At 48.0% G+C, this 27331-nt stretch overlaps 2 protein-coding genes across 7 annotated transcripts in view; one reads left to right on the top strand and one right to left on the bottom strand.

Moving 5' to 3' along the window:
• RAB37 (RAB37, member RAS oncogene family) overlaps positions 1-27331 on the top strand; it is a 73163-nt gene that overhangs the window by 19890 nt on the left and 25942 nt on the right. The gene's annotated exons all lie outside the window — the stretch shown is intronic.
• Positions 4477-22119, bottom strand: LOC137211964 (CMRF35-like molecule 1). Of its 4 annotated transcripts, none has more exons than XM_067714761.1 (8): positions 21961-22119; positions 10319-10648; positions 8879-8999; positions 7965-8077; positions 6348-6370; positions 5874-6020; positions 5184-5383; positions 4477-4719 (listed from the first exon to the last, which is right to left on the bottom strand). In XM_067714761.1, exons 1-7 carry the CDS (start codon positions 22001-22003, stop codon positions 5228-5230), a joined length of 933 nt encoding a protein of 310 aa, XP_067570862.1. In that variant the 5' UTR covers positions 22004-22119; the 3' UTR covers positions 4477-4719; positions 5184-5227. The 4 variants fall into 4 exon arrangements, with proteins under 4 accessions (XP_067570862.1, XP_067570863.1, XP_067570864.1 ...); XM_067714762.1 differs by having other exon boundaries at positions 7965-8074; XM_067714763.1 differs by having other exon boundaries at positions 8879-8942.

Raw genomic sequence — 27331 nt, 5'->3', positions numbered from 1 at the left:
TGTCTTGCTTCACGTTAGGGAAACTGGAACTAGAAACTCCAGGACGAGACAGTGTGTGTGATTTGTGCAGAAAAGGCAATGAGTCCCTCTTTCAGCAGACCCATCAGTGAAAAAGAGGCTTAGAGCTACATCCAAATACCAGCAAATGATGACACATTTAGATATTTTGAGCCAAAGAAAGCATTTAGAGGAAGAATATATCTTTTGTGTGATTCCTTGATTTAACCAACTTTTCCAATGAACTGACCAATAACAATTTCAACTACATTGGGTAAGAATGCACCTACCTGATAAAATAAAAGGCTGACTACTATATCAGTCCCTCCTGATCTAAAAAATTGTTGATACATGAAATCAACAGATGTTAGCTGGCCCTTCCTGGCCATTCCTGCTAAAGGCCATGTATTTTGAAGATCACCAGTGCAGTATATTTTTCTCCCTCAACTGACTCTCAAAAGGGCTCTGTCCATAGAGAAAGGACTTGTCTGCCAAGGGGGAGGGAGGGTGGGAGAGGGAAGGATTGGGAGTTTGGGGTTAGCAGATGCAAACTATTATATATAGAAAGGGTAAACCACAAGGTCCTACTGTCTAGCACAGGGAACTATATTCAGTATCCTGTGATAAACCATAATGGAAAAGAATATTAAAAAAGAAGATATATATATATGTGTGTATATATAATATGTATAACTGAATCACTTTGTTGTACAGCAGAAATCAACTACACTTCAATTTTTTTAAAAGGACTCTGGGGCTTCCCTGGTGGCGCAGTGGTTGAGAGTCCGCCTGCCGATGCAGGGGACACGGGTTTGTGCCCCGGTCCGGGAGGATCCCACATGCCGCGGAGCGGCTGGGCCCGTGAGCCATGGCCGCTGAGCCTGCGCGTCCGGAGCCTGTGATCTGCAACGGGAGAGGCCACAACAGTGAGAGGCCCGTGTACCGCAAAAATAAATAAATAAGAGAGAGAGAAAGGGCTCGGTCTTCTGAAAGTCAGCAATATACACATAGTTCTCAAAAGGAGACTATCCAAGCCCTCCAATTTTTATAAAGTGGAATCTTTAAATATTAATCATTCAAAAAGCAAAGGAGGGAAACCCCGGAAGCTTTAGTCAGGTTATAAATAATCGTGCACTCAACCAGAACTGAATGGTTAAATCCCTCGGAGTTTGTCTTAACAGAATGTGCTTTCCTGGAAGGTGGTAAATGCCACCCTCACCCAGATCAGCAGAACCTTACCTGAACTTTCTCTCTCTTGCAGTAAAGGTGCCAGTCCACAGCCCAAAGTCTGCCTTAGCAGGGTCTCCGGAAACGGTTGAGACAACACCTAGATGCCAGTCACTATGAAACAATTTCCCTTCAAACCTCTTGCACATGTTTGCCTCCCTTCTCCCACCCTGACTACTTCCCCAGCGCTCTCAGGACTGAACAAATCGGGCTGGTTTCAGGGCAGAGTCCTGTAGTCACGACCCAAAACCTAAAGAACCTAAATGCCTCCCGTGAGGACCACCAGTCAGAAATCCGCCCCATCCAGCTATAGAACGGACTGGACAAATTTCACAAATATCATGGGCTGCTCAGTTACATCTCTGAGGACATGAGAAGGTCTCTTTTCAGACAGCCACCCATCCAGATGGCTGGGAGCTGGGATAAAAACATTATATCCCGCGATATATCTGGTAGACACTTTTTTAAAGCTTGCATGAGGCAATTAAAAGCGTGAATCAGAGTGAATCTGTCTTCTAGGCTGATTTACCTTCCCTCAGCTCAGCCGGGCGGCCAGGACCTTCCACGTCCAGCCCATATCCACCATGCAGACAAAGTCAGGGTGGGAGGGAAGTCCAAGAGGGAGGGGATATAGGTATACATATAGCGGATTCACTTCATTGTACAGCAGAAGCTAACACAACGTCGTGGAGCAATTATACTCCAGTAAAAATAAAAAAATAAAAAAAGAGGAAGAAGAAGCCACCAGACTCCTCCAGCCAAATCAGACGGAACTGAATACTAGTCTGTGTTCCTAGACATGTCACAAGTTTCACGACAGTAAATCTTTACTAGTATCTGTGGTAGATTCCAGAGAAGATGAGTCCCCTACAATCCGACAGAAGCTTGTACTGAGCGAGTCTGTTTTGTGCAGGCTGCTTAAACACTCGGCAGTAAAGGTACTTCCCGCACAACGGTTAAAATGGCGCAGTGACGCCATTCAGAACGTGACTGTCTGTTGTGACTTATTCATGGAGCTCAATTCACTGTTTCATTTAAAGTTCTCCCTACAGGCACTTCGCGCTCTGTAAGTCCTAAAACCACCTGGGTCAGAAATACTCTTACTCTGACCCACTCAGCTCAGGTGACCAGCCCAAGAATATTTAAGCTTGCTTGGGTTCTGTAAGCTCTCCCAGGATGATAAAGCCCTTGAGATTCTAGGGAATCATCTTTCAGGGAGTGGGGGGCAAGAAGAAAGAGCAGCCCATGCTGAGATGAGATGGCCATCCACTAAGGCCACCTCCGCCAGACTACTTGGGATGTCCAGAGCTGTGAGAAGTTGGGGAAACCCCAGGACACACTGATAATGGCCCAACTAAACATCCCTACGGTCCCAATACCTGCTGGGGCACTTGTCTGTGACCCCCAGGCAGAGCTGGTCCTTTCTTCCCAAGTCATGACTCCCTTCCCTGACACTTCCCTCCAGCCCCAAACAAAAGAAACCCAAGCAAAGGAAGAGACCTTTGTCCTCCAGTCAAGGGGAATCATGGTGCCTCACCGCTCTCATTTCGGGAGGGGAAAAAAGTGTCTCCACTGCATGCTGCTGGGAAGGGGATCCTGAAATCCCTCTGGTTGTCCAGGTGACCCAGGGGTCCCTTCATCACGTGATGGACACGGGTGTCCCTGCTCCTGAAAGCTCACCCTGAGTTCCCAAGTCTGAACCATCACGTTACTTATTCATTCGGTCAACACATAAATATTCAATAACCCACCCTGTACCTGACATTAAACTAGGCATGGGGGATACAGCAGTGAGTAAGACAAATTCCCCACGCCTGGGCAGCCTACAGCCAGGTGGAGAGGGGGCAATCAGTAAACCCATGTGCCAATCAACAAGTTAGCTCATAAAGTAGTAAGTACTACTTTTTTTTTTTTGCGGTACGTGGGCCTCTCACTGTTGTGGCCTTTCCCGTTGCGGAGCACAGGCTCCGGGCGCACAGGCTCAGCGGCCATGGCTCACGGGCCCAGCCGCTCCGCGGCATGTGGGATCTTCCCGGACCGGGGCACGAACCCGTGGCCCCTGCATCGGCAGGCGGACTCCCAACCACTGCGCCACCAGGGAAGCCCAAGTACTACTTTTACTTAGGGCAATGTGACAGAGAGGAATCAGAGGTGTAGCAGGGGCCACTGCTGTTAGGGGGGTCTGGGAAGGCCACCCTGGGAGGGAACATTTGAGCTGAGTTGTGATAATAAAAATAAGCTTTTTTTTTTTTTGCCACACCACGTGGCCTGTGGGATCTTAGCTCCCCGACCAGGGATTGAACACAGGTCCCTGCAGTGAAAGCACGGAGTCCTAACCACTGGACCACCAGGGAATTCCCTTTTCTCCTTTTCTCCCTCTCTCCCTCCCTCCCTCTCTCCCTGCCTTTCTCTCTCTTTGGCAAACCTAACTATTCACATATCCATTGGAAGAGCATTCCAGAAAGAAGGAATAGCAAGTGTCAATGCCCTGAGAAGGGACCACATATTATCTTGTTAGAAGGATGGAAGAAAGTCCAGTGTGGGCAGAGCAGGGCAAGTGAGAGGCAGAGTAGCCAGAGAGAGGGTCTTAGGGGCAGGCAGGGACCCATGGACCCTGGGGGCCTCCTGGGCTGTGGAGGAAGCCGCTGGAAGGTTACAAGCAGGGAGTGATCAGGTCTGTGCTTTAAAAAGATCCCTCTGGCTGCTGGGAGGAGACTGGACTCAGGAGCAGAGAACAAGAGGGACTCCAGGCCGGAGACTGGACTAGTTTGGTAACCATGGAGATGGCAAGCTGGGATGAGATTCAGGATTCCAGAGGGAGAGCTGCCAGGACCCTAGAATAAAGACAGCAAGTCCAGCGTCTGTATATACTCGGTGACTGTCCCTGTGTGAGTAGCTGTGTATAGACACACACGCTCACACACACACACACACACACACACACACAACACACATTATCCTCCTTATACACAGAGTCCAGGGTGGTGGCCCAGACTCCAGATTCTGGAGCCAAGATGCCCAAGTTCAAATTCTAACCTATCCACTTGCTAGCAGTAAAATTTGGTAAGTCACTGAACCTCTCTGTACCCAGATTCCTCCTCTGTAAAATGGGGACGATAATAAAGGCGTCCTCTTAGGGTTGTGGTGAGGATTAAATTAGTTACTGAAGGTAAAGCATTTAGGGAAGAGTACCTGTTACATCGTATATTTTTTCCTATTTCTGCTGTAACAAATTACCACAGATGTAATGGCTCCATTAACACAATACAAATTTATTCTCTTACAATTCTGGAGACCAGAAGTATGAAATCAGTTTCACTGGGCTAAAGTCAAGACGTCAGCCGGGCTGGCTCCTTCCGGGGGCTCTGGGGAGGATCCGTTCCTGCCTCTTCAGCTCCTGGAGGCTGCGGCGTTCTGCGGGTGCCGGCTGCATCACTCTGACCTTTGCTCCCACCATCACACTGTCTTCTCCTCTGTGACCTTCTTGCCTCCTTCCTATAAGAAACCTTGAGCTTATATTCAGGGCCCAGTTGGATAATCCAGAATCATCTCCCCATCCACAATCCTCAACTCTGTTACACCTGCACCGTCCCTTATGCCACAGAAGGTAACATTCACAGGTTCCGAGGGTCCAGGTGCCGATAAGTCTTAGGACCGTTGTTCAGTCCAGCACTCGTGATAAGCAATAAATAAAAGTGAATTACTGTTATTATCGTTACCATTGTGACTGCTCCCTCAGCAGCTCCGGAGTGTATCCCCAGCCCCCTCCCAAGCTGTGTGGGAGAGAAAGGGATGTGGAAAGACCCCTGTCTAACTCCCAGAAGCTCCCTGAGACTAGGCCCCGAGCCCAAACCATAGCTGGCCACGATGCTGACTGTATCAGACAGAGGCCTTAGGACCTGGCTGGTCCCATGAGGGGACTGGGGGGCAGGCAGAGAGCAGATGAAGCAGGAACATACTCAGAGGCCTCGAGTGGGTCTGAGAGGGGCCCCTGGAGCGCAGGCTAAGGCTTCCTGATGGCGCTGTATTCCGTGGGTTCCTCATGGCTCCTGCTGGGAATGCGGGTGATGAAGTGCTCCATGTTGCTATAGGTTGGCTCTTGATCTGAGGTTTCCAAAGACAGAGCTCCACGGGCAATGTCCTCCCTGAGAAAGGGAGTCTGCAATGAAGACGTCCTCGGGGTTAGAGAGGCTGGCAGGAGGCTGTGCCCACGGACGGAGGAGACCTTGGAGGAGCCTGGGGAGACAGACCCTCCAGGGCTTCTGGAGTCTTCTCCCAGGCCCCCCAGCTGCTCCCCCCTCCACTCTGCCAGGCACCTTTAGCTCCGGCCACGGCAGAAGATGCTCTCCCTCAATTCCATGCCCGGGCAGCACATTTGGCATGGAATCCAGGTCCCTCAGCCTGTCTGGGTCTCCCCTGCCCAGCATGAGGACCGTGTCTGACCGGGCTCTGAGTCTCCCAATGCTAAGACCTGGTGTGGAGGTACTTCAAATGCCAAAAGCATGCAGGAGCTCTGTCAGCAAGGCTTTCAATGACTGCATCTTGTCCCAGCACCCACCCTCCCACGTGGGCGGGAGAAAGTCGGTCCTCAAAGGAAGGGCAACAGCGGGTCCGGTCTGAGCCCCGTAGCAGCCCCACCAAGTGCATACCATGGTGACATACTCCACTTCCTCCGCGTTGGCCTGGGCGGGGGAAGAGGACCTCGTGGAAGCCTTCTTCTGGGACGACCCAGAGTTTTCAGTCTGCTGCAGGCTCAGGTTTGTGTAGCAGATGTCGCCCTCCTTGGGCTGAAGCACCTAGGAGAGGAAACACAGGTTTCTCTTCCACAGAGGGACGCGTAGCTCTCTGCTCCCCTGGGAACCCCCTCTCCCAGCTCCCTCTGCAACCCCCATCTCCTCTTAGCCTCCCACACCTCCCCCTCCCAAGCCCTCCTCCCTTCTGGCTGATGCCAGCATACGACCGGGCCGCTTCCCCGGCCCTTGCAGCTGGGCCATGAGTATATGGACATTTGGGCACAGAGTTTGTCTGATACATTTGGACCTTGGTGCTCCTGGGAGATGGAAAATAAGGAAGTGAGGGAAACGTGTCTGATGTCTCTGCTCTGACCTCGGGGACTCTCTTACCTGCTCTGGGGATATCTCAGCAGCTAAAAGACAAAAAACAATCAGAGTTAGAAAGCCCATCCCCTCAGGTCTGGGAGAGAAAAGAGGTGAATTAGGCTTCGAGCTCAGAGAGAAGAGACCTGCTTCTAATTCTGATCCCTCAGAGGAGAACTAAGGAGACCTCAGCCCATCCATTCCCCACATCACAGAACTGTGCAGTCAGCTGCTCAGGTGGCCCTGCCAGTTATCAACCCCCCCGGGATTAGGCTCAACCTAAAACTTCTGCTGGGATTCTGCCTGTGACGCCACCATTTCTCCACCTGCAGGGCTCAACTCAAAGTCACACCTACTTTCTCCAGCTATCCAGGCTGTTGGATCCCTCCCTCCCTGGCTCCCAGGGCATTTGGTTTATGTCTGTCTCATCACCCTTGTCCCACTGAATTCTGGTTGGTCTTCAGGAGGGATGCGGGCTGCTGGATGGCCGAGATTGTCCCTCCCATGCCTTCCGGGTGTGGACTGTACCAGGCACAAGAGGGGTTCCATCAGTACAAGCTGTCCACGCGACGGGATGGCTCTAAGCTGCCTCTGAGTGGCGTACCCGAGCTGGGTCATCACTGTCCGGACCAGCTCTCAGGTGCCCTCTGGTTCCTGTTTCTTTCTCTCCCTGCCCTCCCCCTGCCACCGTCATGTCCCCAGCTTTGGAGACAACAAAGAAACAAGAAAGATTTTCCCTATGATTTTTAGATACTGAGGGGGCAGAAAGTATTTTTAACTTAGGTCACGGACAATACATTGGGGGGAAAGTATGATGAACAGGAATCGGGCTCCCGTGTCTCCAAACTACAAGATTCCCCAGGCTGTGGGGACAGAGCAGTGTTAAAGAGGGTCCCATGAGCTCCCAGATCCCAGCGGGTTCTGAGAAAGGGAGGAGGTGCAGTTAATGTGAGAACGTGGAAGTGGAGCCAGACAAGAAAAGTGTTTGGCCGAGGCCAGACCTCGTGATAGACAAGTGCAGACTCGTGAGCAGAGGCCCTTCCCTAAAGGGCAAATATACACAGAACAAGTAGGGTAGCCTGAGAAAGGGCTGAAGGGAGGAAGGGCAAACACAGGAGTGGCCACCAGCATTCCTGAGAAAACACAGAGAACCGTGTATGCGTGTGCACACGCACATGTGCACATGCGTGTGCGGGCTATGTTGTGTGTGCGTGCGTGAACATGTGCTCGTGCATGTGTGTATACATGCGTGTGTGTGTGTTTCTCCATGCCCCCATGTCTATTCAGTACCCCCTTGACCACCACAGGAATTCTACTAAAGTGTCTGGGGACCCTAGGAAGGCTGCCTGCCTAAGGCCATTGCCATCTCTGCCACGAGGAACCAAACCAAGAAACAGACAGGGAGGCAGAGCAGAGAGGCAAGAGGAGCAAAGAGGGATGAGCAAGGTAGAATTGAGTCTAAAACCTCCTGGGTTCACCTCCAAGCTCCAGCCCCTCAAACTGCCAGTCGCCGTGGCCTTTGGGACGGCACCCCTTCCAGACTGTGCAGGTATTCCCTTGGGCTGATGGTTCCCGGATGACCATGCTGGCCCACACACTTCCACCCAGCCCAGCCCCAGCCCGGTGTCAGCCAGGTCCCCTCACCTTTCTTCTGTTGTTTCATCATTCTCCAAACCACAAGTGAGGTCACCATCAAGAGAAGAAGCAGCACAGCAAAGATGAAGGGAAGGAGGGTGTTGGCCTTCAGGAACACACTGCTGGGAACGACAGAGGATGCCCCAGGCACCCAGGCTCACCTCCTGTCTTTGGCCTTATCCTACCCACCTGGGAGCAGGGACAGCCACAGGCCTTGAAACCTTTCAACCTACAGGCCTGAGGTTTCCAGTCGGGGAACCCCTACTCCCAGATGCCCTCAAAGATGGTGTTTTAAAAAAAGAGAGAGGGGGGTTCCACAAGGGGTCTCAGTGAGCCTAGAAGCCAAACAGAAATTGTATGGCAAAGGCTCTGAAAAGGCCTCCCTGCTTCTAAGCTTGCCCCCTGTACAGGCTGAACAGTGTCCCTCACCCAGGAATTCATGTTCATTAGGAACTGGAGAAGGTGACCCCTTGGGAAATAAGATCTTTGCAGAGGTCGCCGAGTTAAGATGAGGTCATACTGGATTAGGATGGGCCTGAATCCAATGACTGGTGTCCTTATAAAAGGGAAATGGGGGCACACAGACACAGAGGGAAAAGGCCATGGGATGACAGAGGCTGAGATTGGAGTGATGCTGCCATAAGCCAAGGAGTGCTTGGCTCACTGGCGACCACCAGAAGCTAGGAGAGAGGCCTGGAACAGAGTCTACTTTTGAGCCCAAAGAAGGAGCCAACCCTGCCGACACCTTGATTTCATTTCTGGCCTCCAGAGCTGTGAGAGTAAGTGAGAGGAGGCCCCAGCATCCTTGAGCTTGAGGGTCCGGAGACAAGCTCTGGCTGGGACCTGGGACTACAAAAGTCTCCCCTTTGGAAGAGTTTGGGCCAAGTGGGCCACATGTAACAGCAGCATCAGAGCTGGCTTACCCACTGTTGGAGTCGGGGCTGGTTACAGCCAGGGAGTCACTGGTCTCTTCCAGGTTGACCGACACTGTGAACACGTTGATAGCAGAGGTGGCAGGAGTGGTGGCCGGCACTGCGCTGGGTGCTTGACGTACAGACCAGGTTACACATGGCTCTGCCTGTTCACCCACCCACAGCCTTACACATGGCTCTGAGCCGGGGGTGGGGATCATGGGCTACCTGAGGAGTCTGGAGCAGGGCCAAGGGAGAGAGCCTATAGCCTGGACCGCTCATATCGCCCTGGCTGCTAGGAGACTCAGAACCTCAGAGGCAGGTGGAGCTGGCACAGGTCCGGGGAGGACATCAAGCAGAACTTGGAAGGTTAGGGGGGGCCAGGCTTGCCTCAGGACAAGGGCAGCTGGAGTTCAGCTGGAATTCAAACACTCCGGCTGCTTATGGCAGGGCCTCGGCCAGGGGCCAGTGCCTCTCACCTTATTTATCCACAAGGACATGAACAAAATGGGGGCTCTCAGGTGGCTGACACACCCCAAATCTGTGACTTCGAACATGAGGACCAGCCCTGAGCAAAACCCTGAGGTTCAGGAAGAGCCTTTACTTGGGGCAAGTTCTAAAGCTTTCACAGTGGGGATGGTCACATCTCAGGAACGCTGTCAGGACTGAACGAAATGAGGCTGTGCTCTGCAAGTATAACAGGCCTCACACGTTCCTGGTGTGGTGGAGGCTGCGTTGACTGTGCGCCCACCCCCGTTGCCACAGGTGCCCAATGAGCTGGTGTCACCAGCTCTCTGCAGAAGCAGAGCCCAACAGATAAACTCGATCAGACCAAGGCACTGAGACCACTGAGCCGACACGCTCAGCATGTTTGCATTCTGAAAGGATTTAAGAAGAGAACATCCTTAATCCCAAATGTGTAAATGGCAAATGATGGGATTTCAGGCACCCGGGAATGCGGTCCTTGGATTGTGGAGGCCTTTCCAGACCCCAGGAATTAATGGCAGCAGCCCAACTGTGCTGGGTCTTTCCCCCTGAGATGGGATATGGACCAGGGGGTGGGAGCTGCAGCTCTGAAGACCCAGCCCCAAATTCCAGAAAGAATAGGAACACCTGGGCAACGGGAGTCCCAGGAAAACATTAGCAGAAATTAGGGTCTCCGGGTGAGCCCATCACCTTGATCTCCATGGGCAATAGACTCGGGCACCGGGAAAAATAATGTGTCGAGAAAGGCTTGTCCCATCCTGGAGGAGGCCCTGGGGGCCATGAGAGCCTCTAAGGGAAGCCTTGCCCCTCCCAATCCCAGGTGGTCAGTGTGGGTTCCATGAGACCTCAGGACTCCCCCACCCCTGTGACGGTTCACTCTGAGTGACAAGTCACTAAAGAGGGACCCCAGGGACCAGGACAGAGCAGGCCCTGAAGAGACACATCTACACATACACATACGCTTACCTGGGTTAATGGTCACTTTAACTTGGACCCCAAGGTCAGTTCCAAATCTCTCAATCCCACACCAGTAAGTGTCTGCATCGTTTAGCCTGAGCTTCTCCATGGTCACGGCGATGGTGCGGCTTTTCCTATTGTCCCTGATGGACACGCGGCCCTTCTTCACCTCCTTCTCTGGTTCAGTGGTTTTAACGACGAACTCGCAGCTGCTCCAAGCAGCTCCTCGGCACCACCACTTCTCATGCGTCTCCCACCCAGAGCTGTATTGACACTTCACAGTCAACGAGTCTCCCTCTAGGCCGCTCACTGCTTTTGGGCCAGTGATGGCAGATGAGCCTGGAAAACACGAATCCATGTACCTGTCACCTCCCATCCTGAGGGCAGGGCCACAGCCTCCTGCATTGTGAATAGTTCCAATAAACCCAAGGTCCTCATGAGTTAAGTAGCAGTCAAGAAAGGAATACACCTTACACGTAAAGACCTTTTGTTCTTCAAAATCCTACCAGATCAAAGCCACCAGGAAAATCCCATAAAAGCACAACTACAGACCTTAAAGAAACAAAAACGTTGACACAGAGCAATAATAACTTCCTGTAGTTCACCCCCTCTCCCCTTCTCTGAGGCCAGTAAGTCTTTCTATTTCCAGCAATGTCCTTTTGCAACCATCTCTGTGTTATGCTGGTCTGATGGGGAAGAAAGACCAGAGACCCATTTCCACAGAAGATGACTTTGTACTGAGGACCTCAGGAGGTTCAGCTGAAACACCCCCATCACCTAGCCCTGGAGAAACTTCCTAACGGTTCTAATTGTTTCGAGCGGTTCTACTGTAAACCACCCTGGAAGGAACGCCTTTGAAATCGACCAAAACAGTGATGTTAATCAGTCTCCCCATGCTGTGGAATCTGTAACACCCAGATCCCATTTCTCCGCATTGAATTGCTTTGGTTCCTTTGTCAAAAAGCAAATCTGTGGGCTTCCCTGGTGGCGCAGTGGTTGAGAGTCCGCCTGCCGATGCAGGGGACAAGGGTTTGCGCCCACGGTCCGGGAAGATCCCACATGCCGCGGAGTGGCTGGGCCCGTGAGCCATGGCCGCTGAGCCTGTGTGTCCGGAGCCTGTGCTCCGCAACGGGAGAGGCCACAACAGTGAGAGGCCTGTGTACCGCAAAAAAAAAAAAGAAGCAAATATGTGAGTTCTTTATGGATTTTCCATTCTGTTCCGTTGATCCATTTGTCTGTCCTTTTGCCAATCCACACTGTCTTGAATACTATAGCTTTGCAGTAAGGCAGATATCACAGAGTAAAGCAGCATTTCTCGATATATATGTTCTTTCTTTCACTTTCTCGCCTTTGAAAGATTCAAGATACAGAGAAATGTATCTTTATTATAAGAAAAACAACACTTCAAGCATGATGAAGAATGGCATCAGTGTCAGACCCTGGGAGGTAGCGAGGACCAGGGCAATCTGGAGAGCAAACGCCCCCCGCAGAGGCGAGGCCCCTCCCGCTCAGCCCACTGTCCTCTTGCAAGAAGCAAGCAGTGTAATTTAAGATCTTCTCATTTTTCTGGAGGAGTCCACATTCTGGGTTTGGGGTGGAACCTCTCAATTTTAAAACCCTGGCTTACTTAGAAACAACAGCCATCCAGCCCGGGCCGCCCAAACCCGTCTGCCGGCAGAGCCTGCTGTCCGGGCTCAACTCAGATCCACACGCGTGAGGGAGGTTCCTTCTGTCATTTTCCTTGTGTGTCTTTGTCAGCGTTGGTAGCAGAGATATGCTACTTTCACACAATTGATCTGGCAGATTTCCATTATTTTGCGCTCTGAGATCAGAACATAAATAGAGCAAAGGAATTTTGGTTTCTTTCGGATCTTAAAAAATTGGCTAGAAAACGATCTGGCAAATTCTTCATTGGGACAAATTCTTTGATTACTTAAATTTTTTTCTCCATGAATATTGACCTATTTAAGGTTTTTTATTGTTCTTTAATAAATTCTGTTCTTTTGTTTTGTTTTTCCCCAAAAGATGTCTATTTTACAGTGTATTAGCATAAAGTTCTGCAAATATAAAGTATCCTTTAATAATTAAATTTTTCATACCTATTATAATGACACATTTTGATGACATGTGCTGTTTTATTTTATTGATTACATGTGTCACAAGATTTCCTCCTTCATGTTTTTCCTCCCCCTCTTCCTCTTTCTTTTTTCCTGTGCTAAACCATTTTGAGATTTAGTTGGTAAATGTTACTGTTTTTAGTTTTAAGTTATTAATTTCTCATAGATATAATTTTATTTCCTTGAGATTACCACGTATCTTTTTCTAATTTGCTCAGTTTAAAGCTGGGATAATTTTCTTCCTTTCTAAAGTTAAATATAGCATGTTGAAAACTAAGAATTTACTTCTGTCCACTTTTAAAGTTAAGATATAATTCGCATATCATAAATTTTACACTTTGAAAATGTATACTTCCGTGGGTTTTAGGATATTCACAAAGTTGTACAACCATGAACTCTATCCAATTCCAGAATGTTTTCATCACCCCAGAAAGAAGCCCTGTACCCATTAGCAGTGACTCCTCACCTACCCCTTCCCTGAAGCCTCTGGAGACCACGAATCTTTCTGTCTCTATGGACTTGCCTTTCTGGACATTTCATATAAATGGAAGCATACAATATATGTTCTTTTTTGTCTGACTTCTTTTACTTAGCATAATGTTTTTAAGATTCATTCATGTCATAACATGTATCAATATTTCATTCCTTTTTCTGGCTGAACATTATTCCATGGTGTGGATCTGCCACATTTTGTATATCCATTCATCACTTCATGACATTTGGGTTGTTTCCACTTTATACATAATTTTGGAACACTGGAAAAGTGCTTTTCTTATAAAACAAAGCATGAATCTATCCTCTGACCTAGCAATTTCACTTCTAGATATTTATTTAAGAGAAGTTAAAAACAAATGTCCACAAAAAAGAATTTTTATCACAGATTTATTTATAATACCAACATATTAGAAGTAACTCAATGGAGTGGGAGGTTGGGGTGAGCAGATGTGAGCTTTTATATAGAGGATGGAGAGATAGCATGGTCCTACTGTGCAGCACAGGGAACTATAGTCAATATCCCGTGATAAACCCTAATGGAAAAGAATATATTTTAAAGGAACGTATATATATGTATAACTGAGTCACTTTGCTGTATAGCAGTAATTAACACAACACTGTAAATCAACTATACTTGAAAGAGAGAAAGAAAGAAAGAAAGAAAGAGAGAAAGAAAGAAAGGAAGGAAGAAGGAAGGAAGGAAGGAAGGAAGAAAGAAAGAAAGAAGGAAGGAAGGAAGAGAGAGAGAGAGAGAGAAAGAAAGAAAGAAAGAAAGAGAAAGAAAGAAAGAGAAAGAAACTCAAATGTTCACCAACAGGGCAACAGGTAAACAATTAGTAGCATATTCGTAGTAACAGCATAGTACAGAATAACAAGAAGGAGTGAATTAGTGATACAAAAAACAACATGGATGAATCTCAAAAACACACTGTGTGAAAGATCAAAAGAGAATAAACTTCATGATCCCGTTTATGCAAAGTTCTACATTAGGCAAAATAACCTTCGGTGATAGAAATTACAACAGTGATTCATGGGTGGGGGAAAGATTGGGAGGGACACTAGAGAACTCCAGGTGATGGAAATGTTCTGTATCTGGATAGGTGATACAAGTTACACGAATTTGTCAAAACTCAGAATTATACACTTAAGATCTATACATTTCACTATATGTAAATTATACCTTAATTTAAAAGACTCTTATGGGATGCATCTGGAGTTATGCTTAAGGACATTTTATAACGTTAAATGCATCTATTAGAAAAGTAAAAAGGACTTAAATTTAATAAACATATATTTCAGAAGTTAAAGGAAAAACAGAAGGAGGAGTAGGAGGAAAGAAGAAAGTAGAAGAAAGGAAATAATGAAGTTAATAAAAATTAATGAAGTGGAAAAAATCATATAATAAGGAAATCAAAAAAGCCAGAGTTGGTTAAAAATAAATAAATAAATAACCCTAATTAGATATTCATTACAGAAAGAGGGAGGTCTAAATAATGAATATCAGGAATGAAAATGGGGACATCAGTACATATCCTGCACACATTAAAAGGATTATAAGGACTTCCCTGGTGGCACAGTGGTTAAGAATCCGCCTGCCAATGCAGGGGACACGGTATCGATCCCTGGTCCGGGAAGATCCCACGTGCCGTGGAGCGTGCGCCACAACTACTGAGCCCGCGCACCTCGAGCCTGTGCTCTGCAACAAGAGAAGCCACCGCAATGAGAAGCCCGTGCACCGCAACGAAGAGTAGCCCCCACTCGCCACAACGAGAGAAAACCCGCGCGCAGCAACGAAGACCCAATGCAGCCAAAAAACAAAAAAGCTAACAAGAGGATAAGGCAATAATAGGATAGGATAATAAAAGGATATCTAGATAAGATTATGGCAATAAATTTGAAATTTTTTGGAATAAACAGATGCCTAGCAAAAATAATACAATGTGCTAAAACAACACAAAAAGAAATAGAAATCTGAATAATCTTACAACTATTTAAATAAATTAAATCCATTATTAAAAACCTCTCCAAAAGAAAACTCGAGACGTCTATAGCTTCAATGGAGATATCTATTTACTAAACATTGAAGGAAGAAGTCATGTCTACCTTACACAAAAGAATTCTGAAACAAAGGAAAGGAGGATGCAATCCCAAATCCATTTAATGAGACTGGCATAATCTTGATGCCAAACACTGACAAGGGCAGTGCAAGAAAGAAATATTATAAGCAAATATCACTCATGAATATAAGTGCAAAGGTCTGAAATGAAAACTCAGCAAGCTGAATCCAGGGCATCTTTTTAAGATTCGTGCATATGTTATAACGTGTGTCAGTATTTCATTCCTTTTTATGGCTGATCACTATTCCATGGATCTGCCACATTTTGTATATCCATTCATCAGTTCACAACATTTGTTTTTCCCACTTTACACTAAGATCCCACATGCCGCGAGGTCAACACCCATTCATGATTTTCTAAACATTCTTAGCAAATGAAGCGTAGAACATGCTTTATCTGATAAAGACCATCTATTAAAAGCCTCAGGTCTTCCCTGGTGGCGCAGTGGTTGAGAGTCCACCTGCCGATGCAGGGGACACGGGTTCGTGCCCCGGTCCGGGAGGATCCCACATGCCGCGGAGCGGCTGGGCCCGTGAGCCATGGCCACTGAGCCTGCGCGTCTGGAGCCTGTGCTCCGCAATGGGAGAGGCCACAATAGTGAGAGGCCCGCGTACCGCAAAAAAAAAGGAAAAAAAAAAAAAAAGCCTCAGCAAATACCGCAATTAATGTGAGACATTGGCATCTACTTTATAATAATGTGTTAACCTGGACATTGATTCTGAACCCACTTTTCTGTACATGTGCTGTTTTCTGAAATTCTGACCAACGTAGTAAGACATGGAAAAATATAAAATATATAATTATTGGGGGGAAATAATAACAGTTATAGAAAAGTTTTAAATCTTAAGTTTAAAAGGATTTTCATTTATAATGGAATTCAATAGAGTGGCTAAAGCCACAATAAATATATTAAAATCAATGGCTTTCCTATAAACCAGCAACAAGTAGTTGGAAAATAAAATAGAAAAGTGCTCATTTACAGTAGTAATAAAGGTGTATTAAATACCAAGAAATAACTTTAACAGAAAAAATCAGGACTTATAGAAAAAAAACCATACACAAACACAATGAAGTTTTCTTGACAGACATAAGGTTTAAATATAAGAGAAGAGCTCTGTTATGATCCTGAATGAAAATGCTGTATACTGTAAAGATTTTCCTCCTTCCCAAATACATTTATAGATTTAACTCAAAACCCCCAGAACATTTTTAGAGCATGTACATTTTTTTCAGATAATCTCCATCTATACACGTGTGTATATATATGAATATGTATGGCTATGTAATAAATATTATATTTAATATGTGCTAGAGATTATTTGAATAAATGAAGAGACAAGAATTTTTAACATATTAAAGATGAGCAGTAAGGAGGGACTTGCCTGCCAGGTATCAAAATAGTACCAGGCCAGGGGCTTCTTTGGTGGTGCAGTGGTTAAGAATCCGCCTGTCAATGCAGGGGACAAGTGTTCGATCCCTGGTCCAGGAAGATCCCACATGCCGTGGAGCAGATAAGCCCATGTGCCACAACTAAAGAGCCTGTGCTCTAGAGCCCACAACCCACAACTACTGAGCCCGCGTGCCACAACTACTGAAGCTCTCGAGCCTAGAGCCCGTGCTCCACAGCAAGAGAAGCCACCACAATAAGAAGCCTGCACGCCACAGCGAAGAGTAGCCCCTGCTCTCCACAACTAGAGAAAAGCCCATGTGCAGCAACAAAGACCCAACGCAGCCAAAAATAAATAAATATTTTTAAAATAAATTAAAAAAAATAAAATAGTACCAAGCCATAATAAAGAAACCAGTTTGTGAATATAACAAGACTGTATACACATATCAATAGGACACAGTCAATAGCCTAAAAACAGACCTAGTCTATTTAAGAATTTCACATATACCATAGAAGACTAAAACGATAAATAGAGAAGGGAAGTGTTAAGGCATAACCCTATCCTGTCACCTCTCAGTGTGCTCCATTTAGGTAAATATAGAGAGATTAAGGAGGTCAGCATAAAATAGCAAAGCATTTTTTAAACTGAAAGAAAACAGAAGTGAATCTATAAAATTCCTGGATGACAGGGAGATCTTTCGAAACTTGAAATCAATGGACGACAGGAAACTAGAAAGAGTTAGTAGTGAATTTGACTGCATGCAAATATAGCACTTGGACATACCAATAAAAAAAGACTGAAAAGGCAAAGAACAGACTGAGAGAAATATTTAGAACAAACAACATAGAAAAGGATTAATAGAGTTTCTCTCGATTAAGAGTGTATAGAAGAAAAACATTAATACCCCATTTGGAAAACTGATGAGAGGTAAGAGGCAAGTCACAAAGAGGAAATTCAGCAGCTAATAAAATTCAAATGTTTCATTTAAATAATCTAGCAAATAAGAAATGTGGAAGACAACACCTTTTTTCACATAACAAACCAATCAAGTTTTGATGACTCACTTTTTTGCTGACGGGGGCCAGGTGGTCCAGGCACCGTGAGAATATGCTGGAAGGAATGTAGCTGGTTCAGCCATACAGAAAGCCATATGGCAGTCATGTAACAAACACAGTCATGCCCTTTGCTCCAGTAATGCTACCTCTAGGATTTGGTTCTCAGGAAATAATCAAAGAGGCTAACAAAAAGGGTATGCACAAAGATTCATCACATAATTAGCAAAAATAAAGGAAACAAAGTTAACTTCCACCAATTAGGGAAATAAGTATATAATGAAATATAATGCAAACACTGCTGCTTATGCTTAGAAATATTTTTAATTATGTGGAAAATTCTCATATGAAGTGAAAATAAGGGTGTTAAAAAATCGTATGCACTATAACACCAATGAACTTTTAAAATATGCATAGAAAACAAAGCTTAAACATAAGTAAACCAAAATCTTAACAACTGGTCACCTCGGGCATTAAGACAGACATAAGGGTTTTTTTTTGTTTTTGTTTTTGTTTTGATTTTTATTTATTTATTTTTGGCTGTGTTGGGTCTTCGTTTCTGTGCGAGGGCTTTCTCTAGTTGCGGCGAGTGGGGGCCACTCTTCATCGCGGTGCGCGGGCCTCTCACTGTCGCGGCCTCTCTTGTTGTGGAGCACAGGCTCCAGACGCGCAGGCTCAGTAGTTGTGGCTCACGGGCCTAGCTGCTCCGTGGCATGTGGGATCTTCCCAGACCAGGGCTCGAACCCGTGTCCCCTTCATTGGCAGGCAGATTCTCAACCACTGCGCCACCAGGGAAGCCCCAGACATAAGGTTTTTTGATTTTTTCCTAATTCTTCATTTTTTTCCTGTACTTTCCCAAGTGTCAACAATGAGCATTTACTACTTTCAAAATCATAGGAAAAACAAATGCCTGGACAGGGCTGTTTAATAGTGTGGTAGGCAGAGCCATGGCCCCCAAGGATGTCTGTGTCCTAACCCCCAGAATCTGTGAATATGTTCACCCTTACATGGCAAAAAGGGACTTTGCAGATGTCATTAAATTAGGGATGTTGAGATGGACAGATTATCCTGGATTATCCCGGTGGTCCAATATAATCAGAAAGGTCCTTAACCGAGGGAGGCGGGAGGGTCGGAGTCAGGGAAGGAGTGATGACAATGGAGCGGGGGCTGAAGTGATGTGGGACCACACGCCAAGGAAAGCAGGCAGCCTCTGGACTTCCCTGGCGGTCCAGTGGTTAAGACTCCGCACTTCCACTTCAGGGGCCGCAGGTTTGACCCCTGGTGGTCGGGGAAGTTCCGCACGCCACAGGGTGTGGCAGGCAGCCTCTGGAAAGCCTCTGGAAGTCGAGGAATCAAATTTTCCTCCTAGAGCCACCAGAAGGAGCGCTGCCCTGTTGACTCATTTTAGACTTCTTATCTCTAGACTGTAACATTATAAATTTGTGCTGTTCTAAGCCAAGTTTGTGGTCATTTGTCCCAGCAACCCTAGGATTCTAACGTAGATGGCCATTCCATCTTTAGTTGTCATTTAGTAGCGGATCTGACCCTTGAACTCGACTGAGCATTTAGTATCAGCTCTGACCCTTGGACCATCTGCTCCACTCACTTCTCGGACCCCTCTTCCAGGTCCCCACTCCCCAGCAACCTGTGCTGTGGGAACCCTCCTGGCACAGAGGCAGCCTGGAGCTCCAAGAAGCAGCATCCTCCCTGGGCATGGTTACTCGCAGCCTAGATGATCAGGAATAATCCTAGATCAGGTGGAAGCTAAGCCCCAGGGGGAGGTGAGCGGCTCACGGTCAGTGAGTGACAGTTGGGACTGGACCCCATCTCCGGCTCAGCAGGGGACATCAGCTAATTTCCACTCTGGGTCAGCACGTCTGGGGTCTTGTCCACCTCTGCCACCACTTACGGTGAGGCTTAAGTTGGACAAGACAGCTCATTTTTCTCTGAAAAAAATAGCATCATTAAGACTCTTGTCTCATAGAAAATGAATGCTATAAAGCCCGGTGGGAACTTTCTGGGGTATCTTCTCGTGTACTTTTAAAACAGTGAACCCTTGCAAAGAGGGAAGTAGTGCTGGTTAAATGTGTTACTTGCAATCGGAAGTTCTATGGGAAAGGCTGGTGACAGGTGGCACAGAGGTTCCCACTTGAGACTGGCTTCCTGTTAGTGCACAGCTGAGCCTGTCCCACTTCAGACAGATATTCCCGCTCTGCCTCAATCACTCCTAAACCATATACACACGCGTGCGCACGCGCGCGCGCACACACACACACACACACACACACACACTACTCTCACATCTGCTCACCGTCAAGTTCCCCTGTTCCCAGACGTCAGGGAAGAAAAGCAATCCTTTACGTGCATTCCCTGCTTTGCTTGTCAATTTGTCCCCTGACTTCTCACCCCAAATCTATCTTCTCTGTTTCTACACCGAAACTCAAGGCGGAGCACCCACAAGCCACCCGCAGCCACCGGCAGGAGGAGAGCCACACATCTCTCTCCTCCCCAGAGACCTTTTCCCCAAAGAGATAATAGTATCCTCCCAATCGGCCCCAGCAGCCTGTTGTGAAGTGTGTAAGGAAGCCACAAGGCCTTTCTGTTCCTCAAACGTACCACGGCCAAGCTCATTTCCACATCAGAGCCTTGCTGTGCCCGGTGCCTGAAAAGGCGTCCCTGATCTGAAGTGCCCGTTCCTTCTCGTCTCCCAGGTCTCAGCTCAGAAAGCGCCTCCTCAGAGGGCTCCTTCTAAGCCCACCCTATCGAAAGCACAGCCACCACCCCCTGAGTCAGGGCATCTAGCTCAGCTCTGTTCACAGCACGTGTCACTGCTTGGAAGCATCATTTTCATTTCTATGCCTGATGGAATGAACGATCCAATCAGACCACGTAAAAGAGTCATGGGTCACAAAGGGATGTCCGGTTGTCACGCCCCCTGGAGACTCAGATCCAAACGCAACCACAGAAACTTTTCTCAGGAGAACACGACGGCTCCTAACTCTTCTCTCTGCTCCGAAATTCTTTTCTTATGGAGATATAATTCACATACCATGTAATTCACCCTTTTAAAGTGGACAGCTCAGTGCTTTTGTAAGATACTCACAAAGCTGTGCAAACATCATCACTAATTCCAGAACACTGTCATCATCTCAAAAGAGAAACCCCGTACTCATGAGGCGTCCCTTCCCCTTCCTCCCTCCCCCAGTCCCTGGCAACCACAAATCTACTTTCGGTTTCTATGAATTTACATATTCTAGACTTTTCATATGAATGGACTCATACAAAGTCCAGCCTTTTGTGTCTGGATTCTTTCACTGAGCTTAATCCAGGTTGTAGCAGGTGTCAGTACCTCATTCCTTTTCATGACGAGTAGTACACCCTGGTGTGAGTACACCACATTTTATTTATCCATCCATCAGTTGATGTGCATGTAGATTGTTTCCACTTTTTAGCTATTATGGACTATGTTGCCCTGAACATTTTGCATACCAGTTTTTTGTGTTCTTTTTTTTTTTTTTGCGGTACGCGGGCCTCTCACTGCCGTGGCCTCTCCCGTTGCAGAGCACAGGCTCCGGACGCGCAGACTCAGCGGCCATGGCTCACGGGCCCAGCCGCTCTGCGGCATGTGGGATCTTCCCGGACCGGGGCACGAACCCGCGTCCCCTGCATCGGCAGGCGGACTCTCAACCACTGCGCCACCAGGGAAGCCCCCCCACCTTGACTTTTAATCAAAATGGTATCCATGGGACTTCCCTGGCAGTCCAGTGGTTAAGACTCCAAGCTTCCAATGCAGGGGGTGCGGGTTCGATCCCTGGTTGGCGAACTAAGATCCCACATGCCACACGGCGTGGCCAAAAAAAAAATGGTATCCATCAACCTCAAGTTGGCTTCAACCCTGTGTCTCTGCTCACGTCCCTGTCCCCTTTTCCTCTTCATTCTACAAAGCTGACCTCCTCTCGACCTTTCCATTCTACTATTTCCTTCCCCAAAAGCCTAGAACTGCCTCTCCCTCTCCATCTGGCAAACTCCCGCTTCCCTTCCTTCCAGGCTTCCTTCACCCTCACCCCTTCCCGAGAGCCCTCCCTTGCTCATAAAGCTTTCTGGAAGGTGACAGTGCAGGATCGAATATTCACCAGTTCTCCTGAGCAGCTAGGGTGCCTCTGCTTTTCTGTGACCAGTGGGGGCCATCCGTCTGTCCATTTTGAATGACCAGCCCCTGGGTGGTCAGGAGTTATGCCTGGTTCTAGGTTCATCATGAAGACCACGCCCCATATTTCTGCATCAGCCGTTGTGGGCACCGCAACACGAGGGTGAGGGATTGAGTGGATGAAACACACAGGCTGACGACTGGGAGGAACTACTTAGAAAGGGGGTTGGTTTCTCAGCAGGACACCTTGTTGGGCTCCCTCCTCCCTCTGCCAGCCACTTCCTCCTGCCCCATAGGCTTTTCCCGAGAGAACAGACCCAGGCCCAGCTCACCTGCGAGCCGGCGGAGGAGATAGAACAGCAGCAGCAGGTGCATTTTCTCCTCACACGGGTCCTCCTTGGTGGAGCGTGTCAGCGAGAACCAACTGCAGTCTGCTTCATCTTCCAGCCCTTCTGCGTTCACTTATTCTCTTGTACTTCCTCCTTCAGGCCCTTCCCACTGACGAATGAGAGTCAAAGAGGAAGGAGGTGGAATGGGTGAAATTTCAAGGCAGTTGGCAATTCAAGAAGTGATCATAAATAAGCTTTTGAGAAGTACCTCCCTGTCCGGAGCCATGATGGGTTCTCTAAAAGGAGAACTTTGCTCCTTCTTGGCCTTGAAGTTTGCAGACCCACCAGTTCTGAGCAGCTCTTACTCAGTCCTTCTCTGTTGGTGGGAAGACTGGGATGGGGGAAAACCAGCCCCACTGGAGAAGTCGTGGGGAGCACACAATGTCCTAAATGTGGAATTTCAAGCGTAGCCAAATTCTCGGGAGCCTGGAAGGTCAGGAGTTCCACTGTATCACGGGGGGTTGAGCCAAAGTCAGAGAAGAGATTGTAGATTCCAATCTAGACCAGAGATTGGAAAGAGGGGGTGAGGGGGGTAACAAAACCCAGACTACCTACTAAAAGAAAGGGGCTCAAAGAGTAGGGACACGGGTATTCCCTGGGGGTCCAGTGGTTACGGCTCCACACTTCTTCCACTGCAGTGGCCACGGGTTCGATCCCTGGTCGGAGAACTAAAAAACAGAGTAGGGACAAGTGAGCAGGGAACTACTGGTCCAATGGGCAAGAGGGGCCTCTGTCCTGAGAACATACCAGGAACTCTTGTTGCTGTGCCCCAGTTTACAACGTGAGAATCCGTGGATATCGATTCCAGCCTGAATCCTCCAGAAACTTGTCAGTTATACCTTCCTGAAGAAACCAGCTCATTGTTCCTGGCTATTACCCCCTAGCTCCTCTCACCCCCTGACACACACCTTGTAATAACTATCTGTTGCAGGGGGAAGAAAGGATGCACCAGCTTCGCCTGTCTGACTCCCTTTCTTTTTCGACAATTTTGTGCCCATCTCCCACCCCTCCCCCCATCAGAATCCCAGCAGGACCTGGGGTTAAGCACAGAAATTAGGAAAGAATGGGACGTTTCTCATATTTTGTTCCTAGAGCCACTTTTGCTGTGTGTCACACATACCTTGTGACATCTCGAGGAGCGAGTGAATCCCAAGGAGAGATAGAAGCCCTCACAGGCTCATCAGGAGTGAGTAGGCATCAGGAGGGTTACCTGCACTGAAAAGCACAGCAGCTAATAAGCCAGGATGTGGCCAGAATTGGCCTCTCACTTTACACACCTCCAGACCGTAAAATAAGGTCAACAGTACAGGGTGAGAGCTCGGTCAGCCCTTGGTCCCCGCTGCTCAGCAAAGCCATCCTTGGCCTGTGGCACTGAACAGCTATGCCAAGAGACATGGGGCCCCAGCAAACAGGAACACCATTTGGCTTCCAGGGAAATGACCAAGGCATTAAGCAATGTGGAGCACCCTGAGAAATAAGGGACAGGTGCTTTGAGGGATGTGGGGTAGTCTTTCCTTTCTTGAGAGCAGGCAGTAGGAGTAAACAGCCTCGGAACTACCCCAAAACTCTGCCTGTGGCCTGACCCTCTGCTCCTGGGCCCTTCTGGATCAAGAAGAGAAATTCTCCTTTGAATCAAGAAAAGAGAATTCTTGGGCTTCCCTGGTGGCGCAGTGGTTGGGAGTCCGCCCGCCGATTCAGAGGACACGGGTTCGTGCCCCGGTCCGGGAAGATCCCACATGCCGCGGAGCGGCTGGGCGTGAGCCATGGCCGCTGAGCCTGCGCGTCTGGAGCCTGTGCTCCACAACGGGAGAGGCCACAGCGGTGAGAGGCCTGTGTACCAAAAAAAAAAAAAAAAAAAGCAAAGAGAATTCTCTGAGCATCTCTTAAGTGATAGCAGGTCTGTTCCTCTAAACAAATGCCTCCGGGCACTAGGGGAGCGTCAGGCTTTTCTGGGGGCCCTGTGTCCTCAAAGACCCATTTGAGGCCCGCATCCCGGCTTGGCCATTGACGTCTACATGAGCAGTAACCTTCAATGGCCTCCAATGTCCCCATCTGTGAAGGAAGGAATTGGACGGGTCGTCTGAGATTCCCCTGCCCCGAGGCACCTGTGGGTGTGTGCGTGAATATGTGCACGTATGCACACATGCGTGTGCACGTATGAGCACATGTGGTGTGTTCCTGTTTGTATGTGGGCCCATGTGTGGGAGCTGTGTTACAAGTGTGCAATGCATTGTGCATGCTAGTGCTGTGTGTGCACCTATGTAGTGTGTGTGTTTTGTGTGTGTGTTGATGCAACCATCAGGTTCTCCTGGTGACAAGGAGCAAGCAGCTTGCTCAGGCTACTTCTCTAGGTCATGTTGGACTTACAAACTACAACCATTTCAGAACCCAATCTGTTCTCAGTGGGAGGAGCTCCTGCATCGAAAGGGCCGTTTTTGTTGAGTCTCTCCCGCTCTGGAATAGAAGGCCCACGAGATGGCTGTTCCAAGACCCACTGGAGAATTACAAAACCAAAGTCTAAACCAGGCAGAACTGAAGAAAACCAAGGAACTAAACCTCTCCATGGAGGAACAACAAGAAACAGCCAGACTTCACCGGGACCAGAGCAGATGGGTGTCCAGAATCCAGGCACCCCTGGGCTGAAGGAGCCTCACTCTGGGCTCTGCCACCAGCACGGCAGTGGCTCTGCTGTGCTCCCCTTCTCAGCTCTTCTCACTGGGGTGGCTAGATTCTCGCTTCTTTGTGACAGTGAGGAAGAGGCCCATTTGCCACGAATCGATGGTGTCAGCACCCCTCACTTGACCAGACCCCTATATCAAATTTTGTGTTCATAATTTGGGGATCCTTTTTTTCTTCAAAAGGGCCCCCAACATTGTATAAGCTTCAGGCCTGTGATAGATGGTCCCACCCTGGATATCTACCCTTTGACTCCCTAGCCCTTCTCCCAAAGAGGCAGAGTCTCTCCCCGCTCCACTCGAGTCTGGACCAGACTTAGGATCTCCTTTGCCCAAGAAAATGCAGCAAAAGTGATGCTGGGACTCCCCTGGTGGTGCAGAGTTAAGAATCCACCTGCCAATGCAGGGGACACGGGTTCGATCCCTGGTCCGTGAAGATCCCACATGCCGCAGAGCAACTGAGCCTGTGCGCCACAACTACTGAGCCACACTCCAGAGCCCATGAGCCACAACTACTGGAGCCCACGAGCCACAACTACTGAAGCCCACGCACCTAGAGCCCTTGCTCTGCAACAAGAGAAGCCACTGAGATGAGAAGCCCGCACAGCACAATGAAGAGTAGCCCCTGCTGGCTGCAACTAGAGAAAGCCCGTGTGCAGCAATGAAGACCCAATGCAGCCAAAAATAAGAAAGAAAGAAAGAAAGAAAGAAAGAAAGAAAGAAAGAAAGAAAGAAAGAAAGAAAGAAAGAAAGAAAGAAAGAAAGAAAGAAAGAAAGAAAGAAAGAAAGGAAGGAAGGAAGGAAGGAAGGAAGGAAGGAAGGAGGGAAGGAAGGAAGGAAGGAAAGAGGGAAGGAAGGAGGGAAGGAAGGAAGGAAGGAAGGAAGGAAGGAAGGAAGGAAGGAAGGAAGGAAGAAAGAAAAGTGATGCTGCACCGTTTCCAAACCCCAGCCTGCGGAGGCCTCCTGCACCTTCTCTTATTCTCATGCTCTTCTGCTTCTGCCACGAGAACACGCCAGGCTAACCAGTGGCTGGATTGAGAGACAGGTGGATCGGAGCGAGGCGGCCCTAGCCAACAGCCAGCTGACCCCCAGACGCGCAAGGGAGCCCACCTGAGGCCAGAAGGACCACCCAGATTAAACTGCCAATTCACAAACTTATTGCATGCCACTGAGTTTGGGACAGTCCATTGCGGCATTATTGTAGCAATCAAAAACTAAAAGAAGACCCCACAAAATCCAGACCCGCCCTGACAGCAGCTCATCCTCCACTCCATGGTTTTATCTGCCCCATGGTTTCTGTTCACTCCAATCCTCTCTGCCCTTCTGACTTTTCCTCGCAGCTCCTCAAGGATGGCCTGGCCTGGCCCTTCTGTCTCAAGACTCTCACCCTCACCTCTTCCCCAATGTGGTTCAGATCAGAACAGTCTTTGGACCACTAGAGTCATCCATGGCTTGTGATTCAATAAATTGGTCTAAATTACAAAAGCAATACATGTTCATTTCAGGAAAGTAAATTGTGAAATAGAGATAAGGTCAAAAAAAAGGATTTAATTGCTTCACTTTTAAGAGCTAATCATTCGTAACATTAAGGTTTATACTTCACCCATCTTTTTTATCTCTTCCTGCAGAAATGCAACGTTATTCCAGAAATTATGTAGAGTCACTAATGTATGAGTTCATGTCACTCACTGCTCAACAGATCTTCACCGCAAACAACACTATCTCCTTTGGGGAAAGATGTCCTATAAAACAAATATCCTCAAGGAGGATGGTTTTAGGGAATTCCCTGGTGGTCCAGTGGTTAGGACTCGGTGCTTTCACTGCTGTGGGCCGGGTTCAATCCCTGGTCAGGGAACTAAGATCCCGCAAGAAGCGTGGCATGGCCAAAAAAAAAAAAAAAGAAGGATGGTTTTAAAGCTTTGGAGAGTAGAACCAGTTCACATTTCTTTTTGGTGGAAATGCCTCCAGCGACTATATGACCACAAATTCCTCTTCATCCCGTTGGACTTGCAAACTACAGTCTTTTCAGAACATAACTTGTTCACAGGTGAAGGAGCTCCTGCATTGAAAGCACCGGGCTCGTTGGATGTCTCCCACTCTGGATTAGAAGATCTGTGAGGGCTGTATCCCCAGTGGCTAAAACCACATTTGACCCTTAGTAGATTCTCAATAAAGTAATTGGTGGAAAATGAATGAACGAATGAACCATTTTTACTGCATTGTCATTCTTCCCCTAGCCATGTAACCTCTGCTAAGAAACTCTGTCTAGCACCTAGGAACCAGTCATAAACCATAACTGTTCTCAGCAACTGTCCCCAACCCCTTTCGGTTCACCTTGGACCCAACCTCACTCCATCTTTTCTACCCACTCTGTGCTACGCTCCGTGTTTCATATCGTTACCGTATTGACCGTATTGAACCCTCACTACAAATCTAGGGGAAAGGTGATGTGATTCCTATTTTTCAGGTAAAGAAATTAAGGCTCAGAGAGCAAGTACCTTGTCCAAGGTCACACGGCTAATAACTGGCAAACCCAGGATTCAGCCCCAGGTCTGGCTCGTATAAGCATGCCATCCTGCTTCCTGCTGGAGAGGTTGAGAAAGAAACCAGCTGCCCTTTGATCCTGTTCAGTGCTGACA

Source organism: Pseudorca crassidens, chromosome 19, assembly GCF_039906515.1.
Source record: "Pseudorca crassidens isolate mPseCra1 chromosome 19, mPseCra1.hap1, whole genome shotgun sequence".
In the NCBI taxonomy this organism is placed as follows: Eukaryota; Metazoa; Chordata; class Mammalia; order Artiodactyla; family Delphinidae; genus Pseudorca; species Pseudorca crassidens.
The sequence above is the reverse complement of the archived record's forward strand: the minus strand, read 5'-3'. Positions and strand labels throughout refer to the sequence as shown.

Excerpts from the sequence above, each read along its gene's own strand:
- LOC137211964 (XM_067714761.1), bottom strand. The coding sequence starts at position 22,003 with ATGCACCTGCTGCTGCTGTTCTATCTCCTCCGCCGGCTCGCAG. Across the intron at positions 10,649-21,960 it reads TCTCCTCCGCCGGCTCGCAG|GCTCATCTGCCATCACTGGC; the intron begins GTGAGCTGGGCC and ends CGTGTTTTCCAG. Across the intron at positions 5,384-5,873 it reads AAGTGGAGTATGTCACCATG|ACTCCCTTTCTCAGGGAGGA; the intron begins GTATGCACTTGG and ends TCTTCATTGCAG.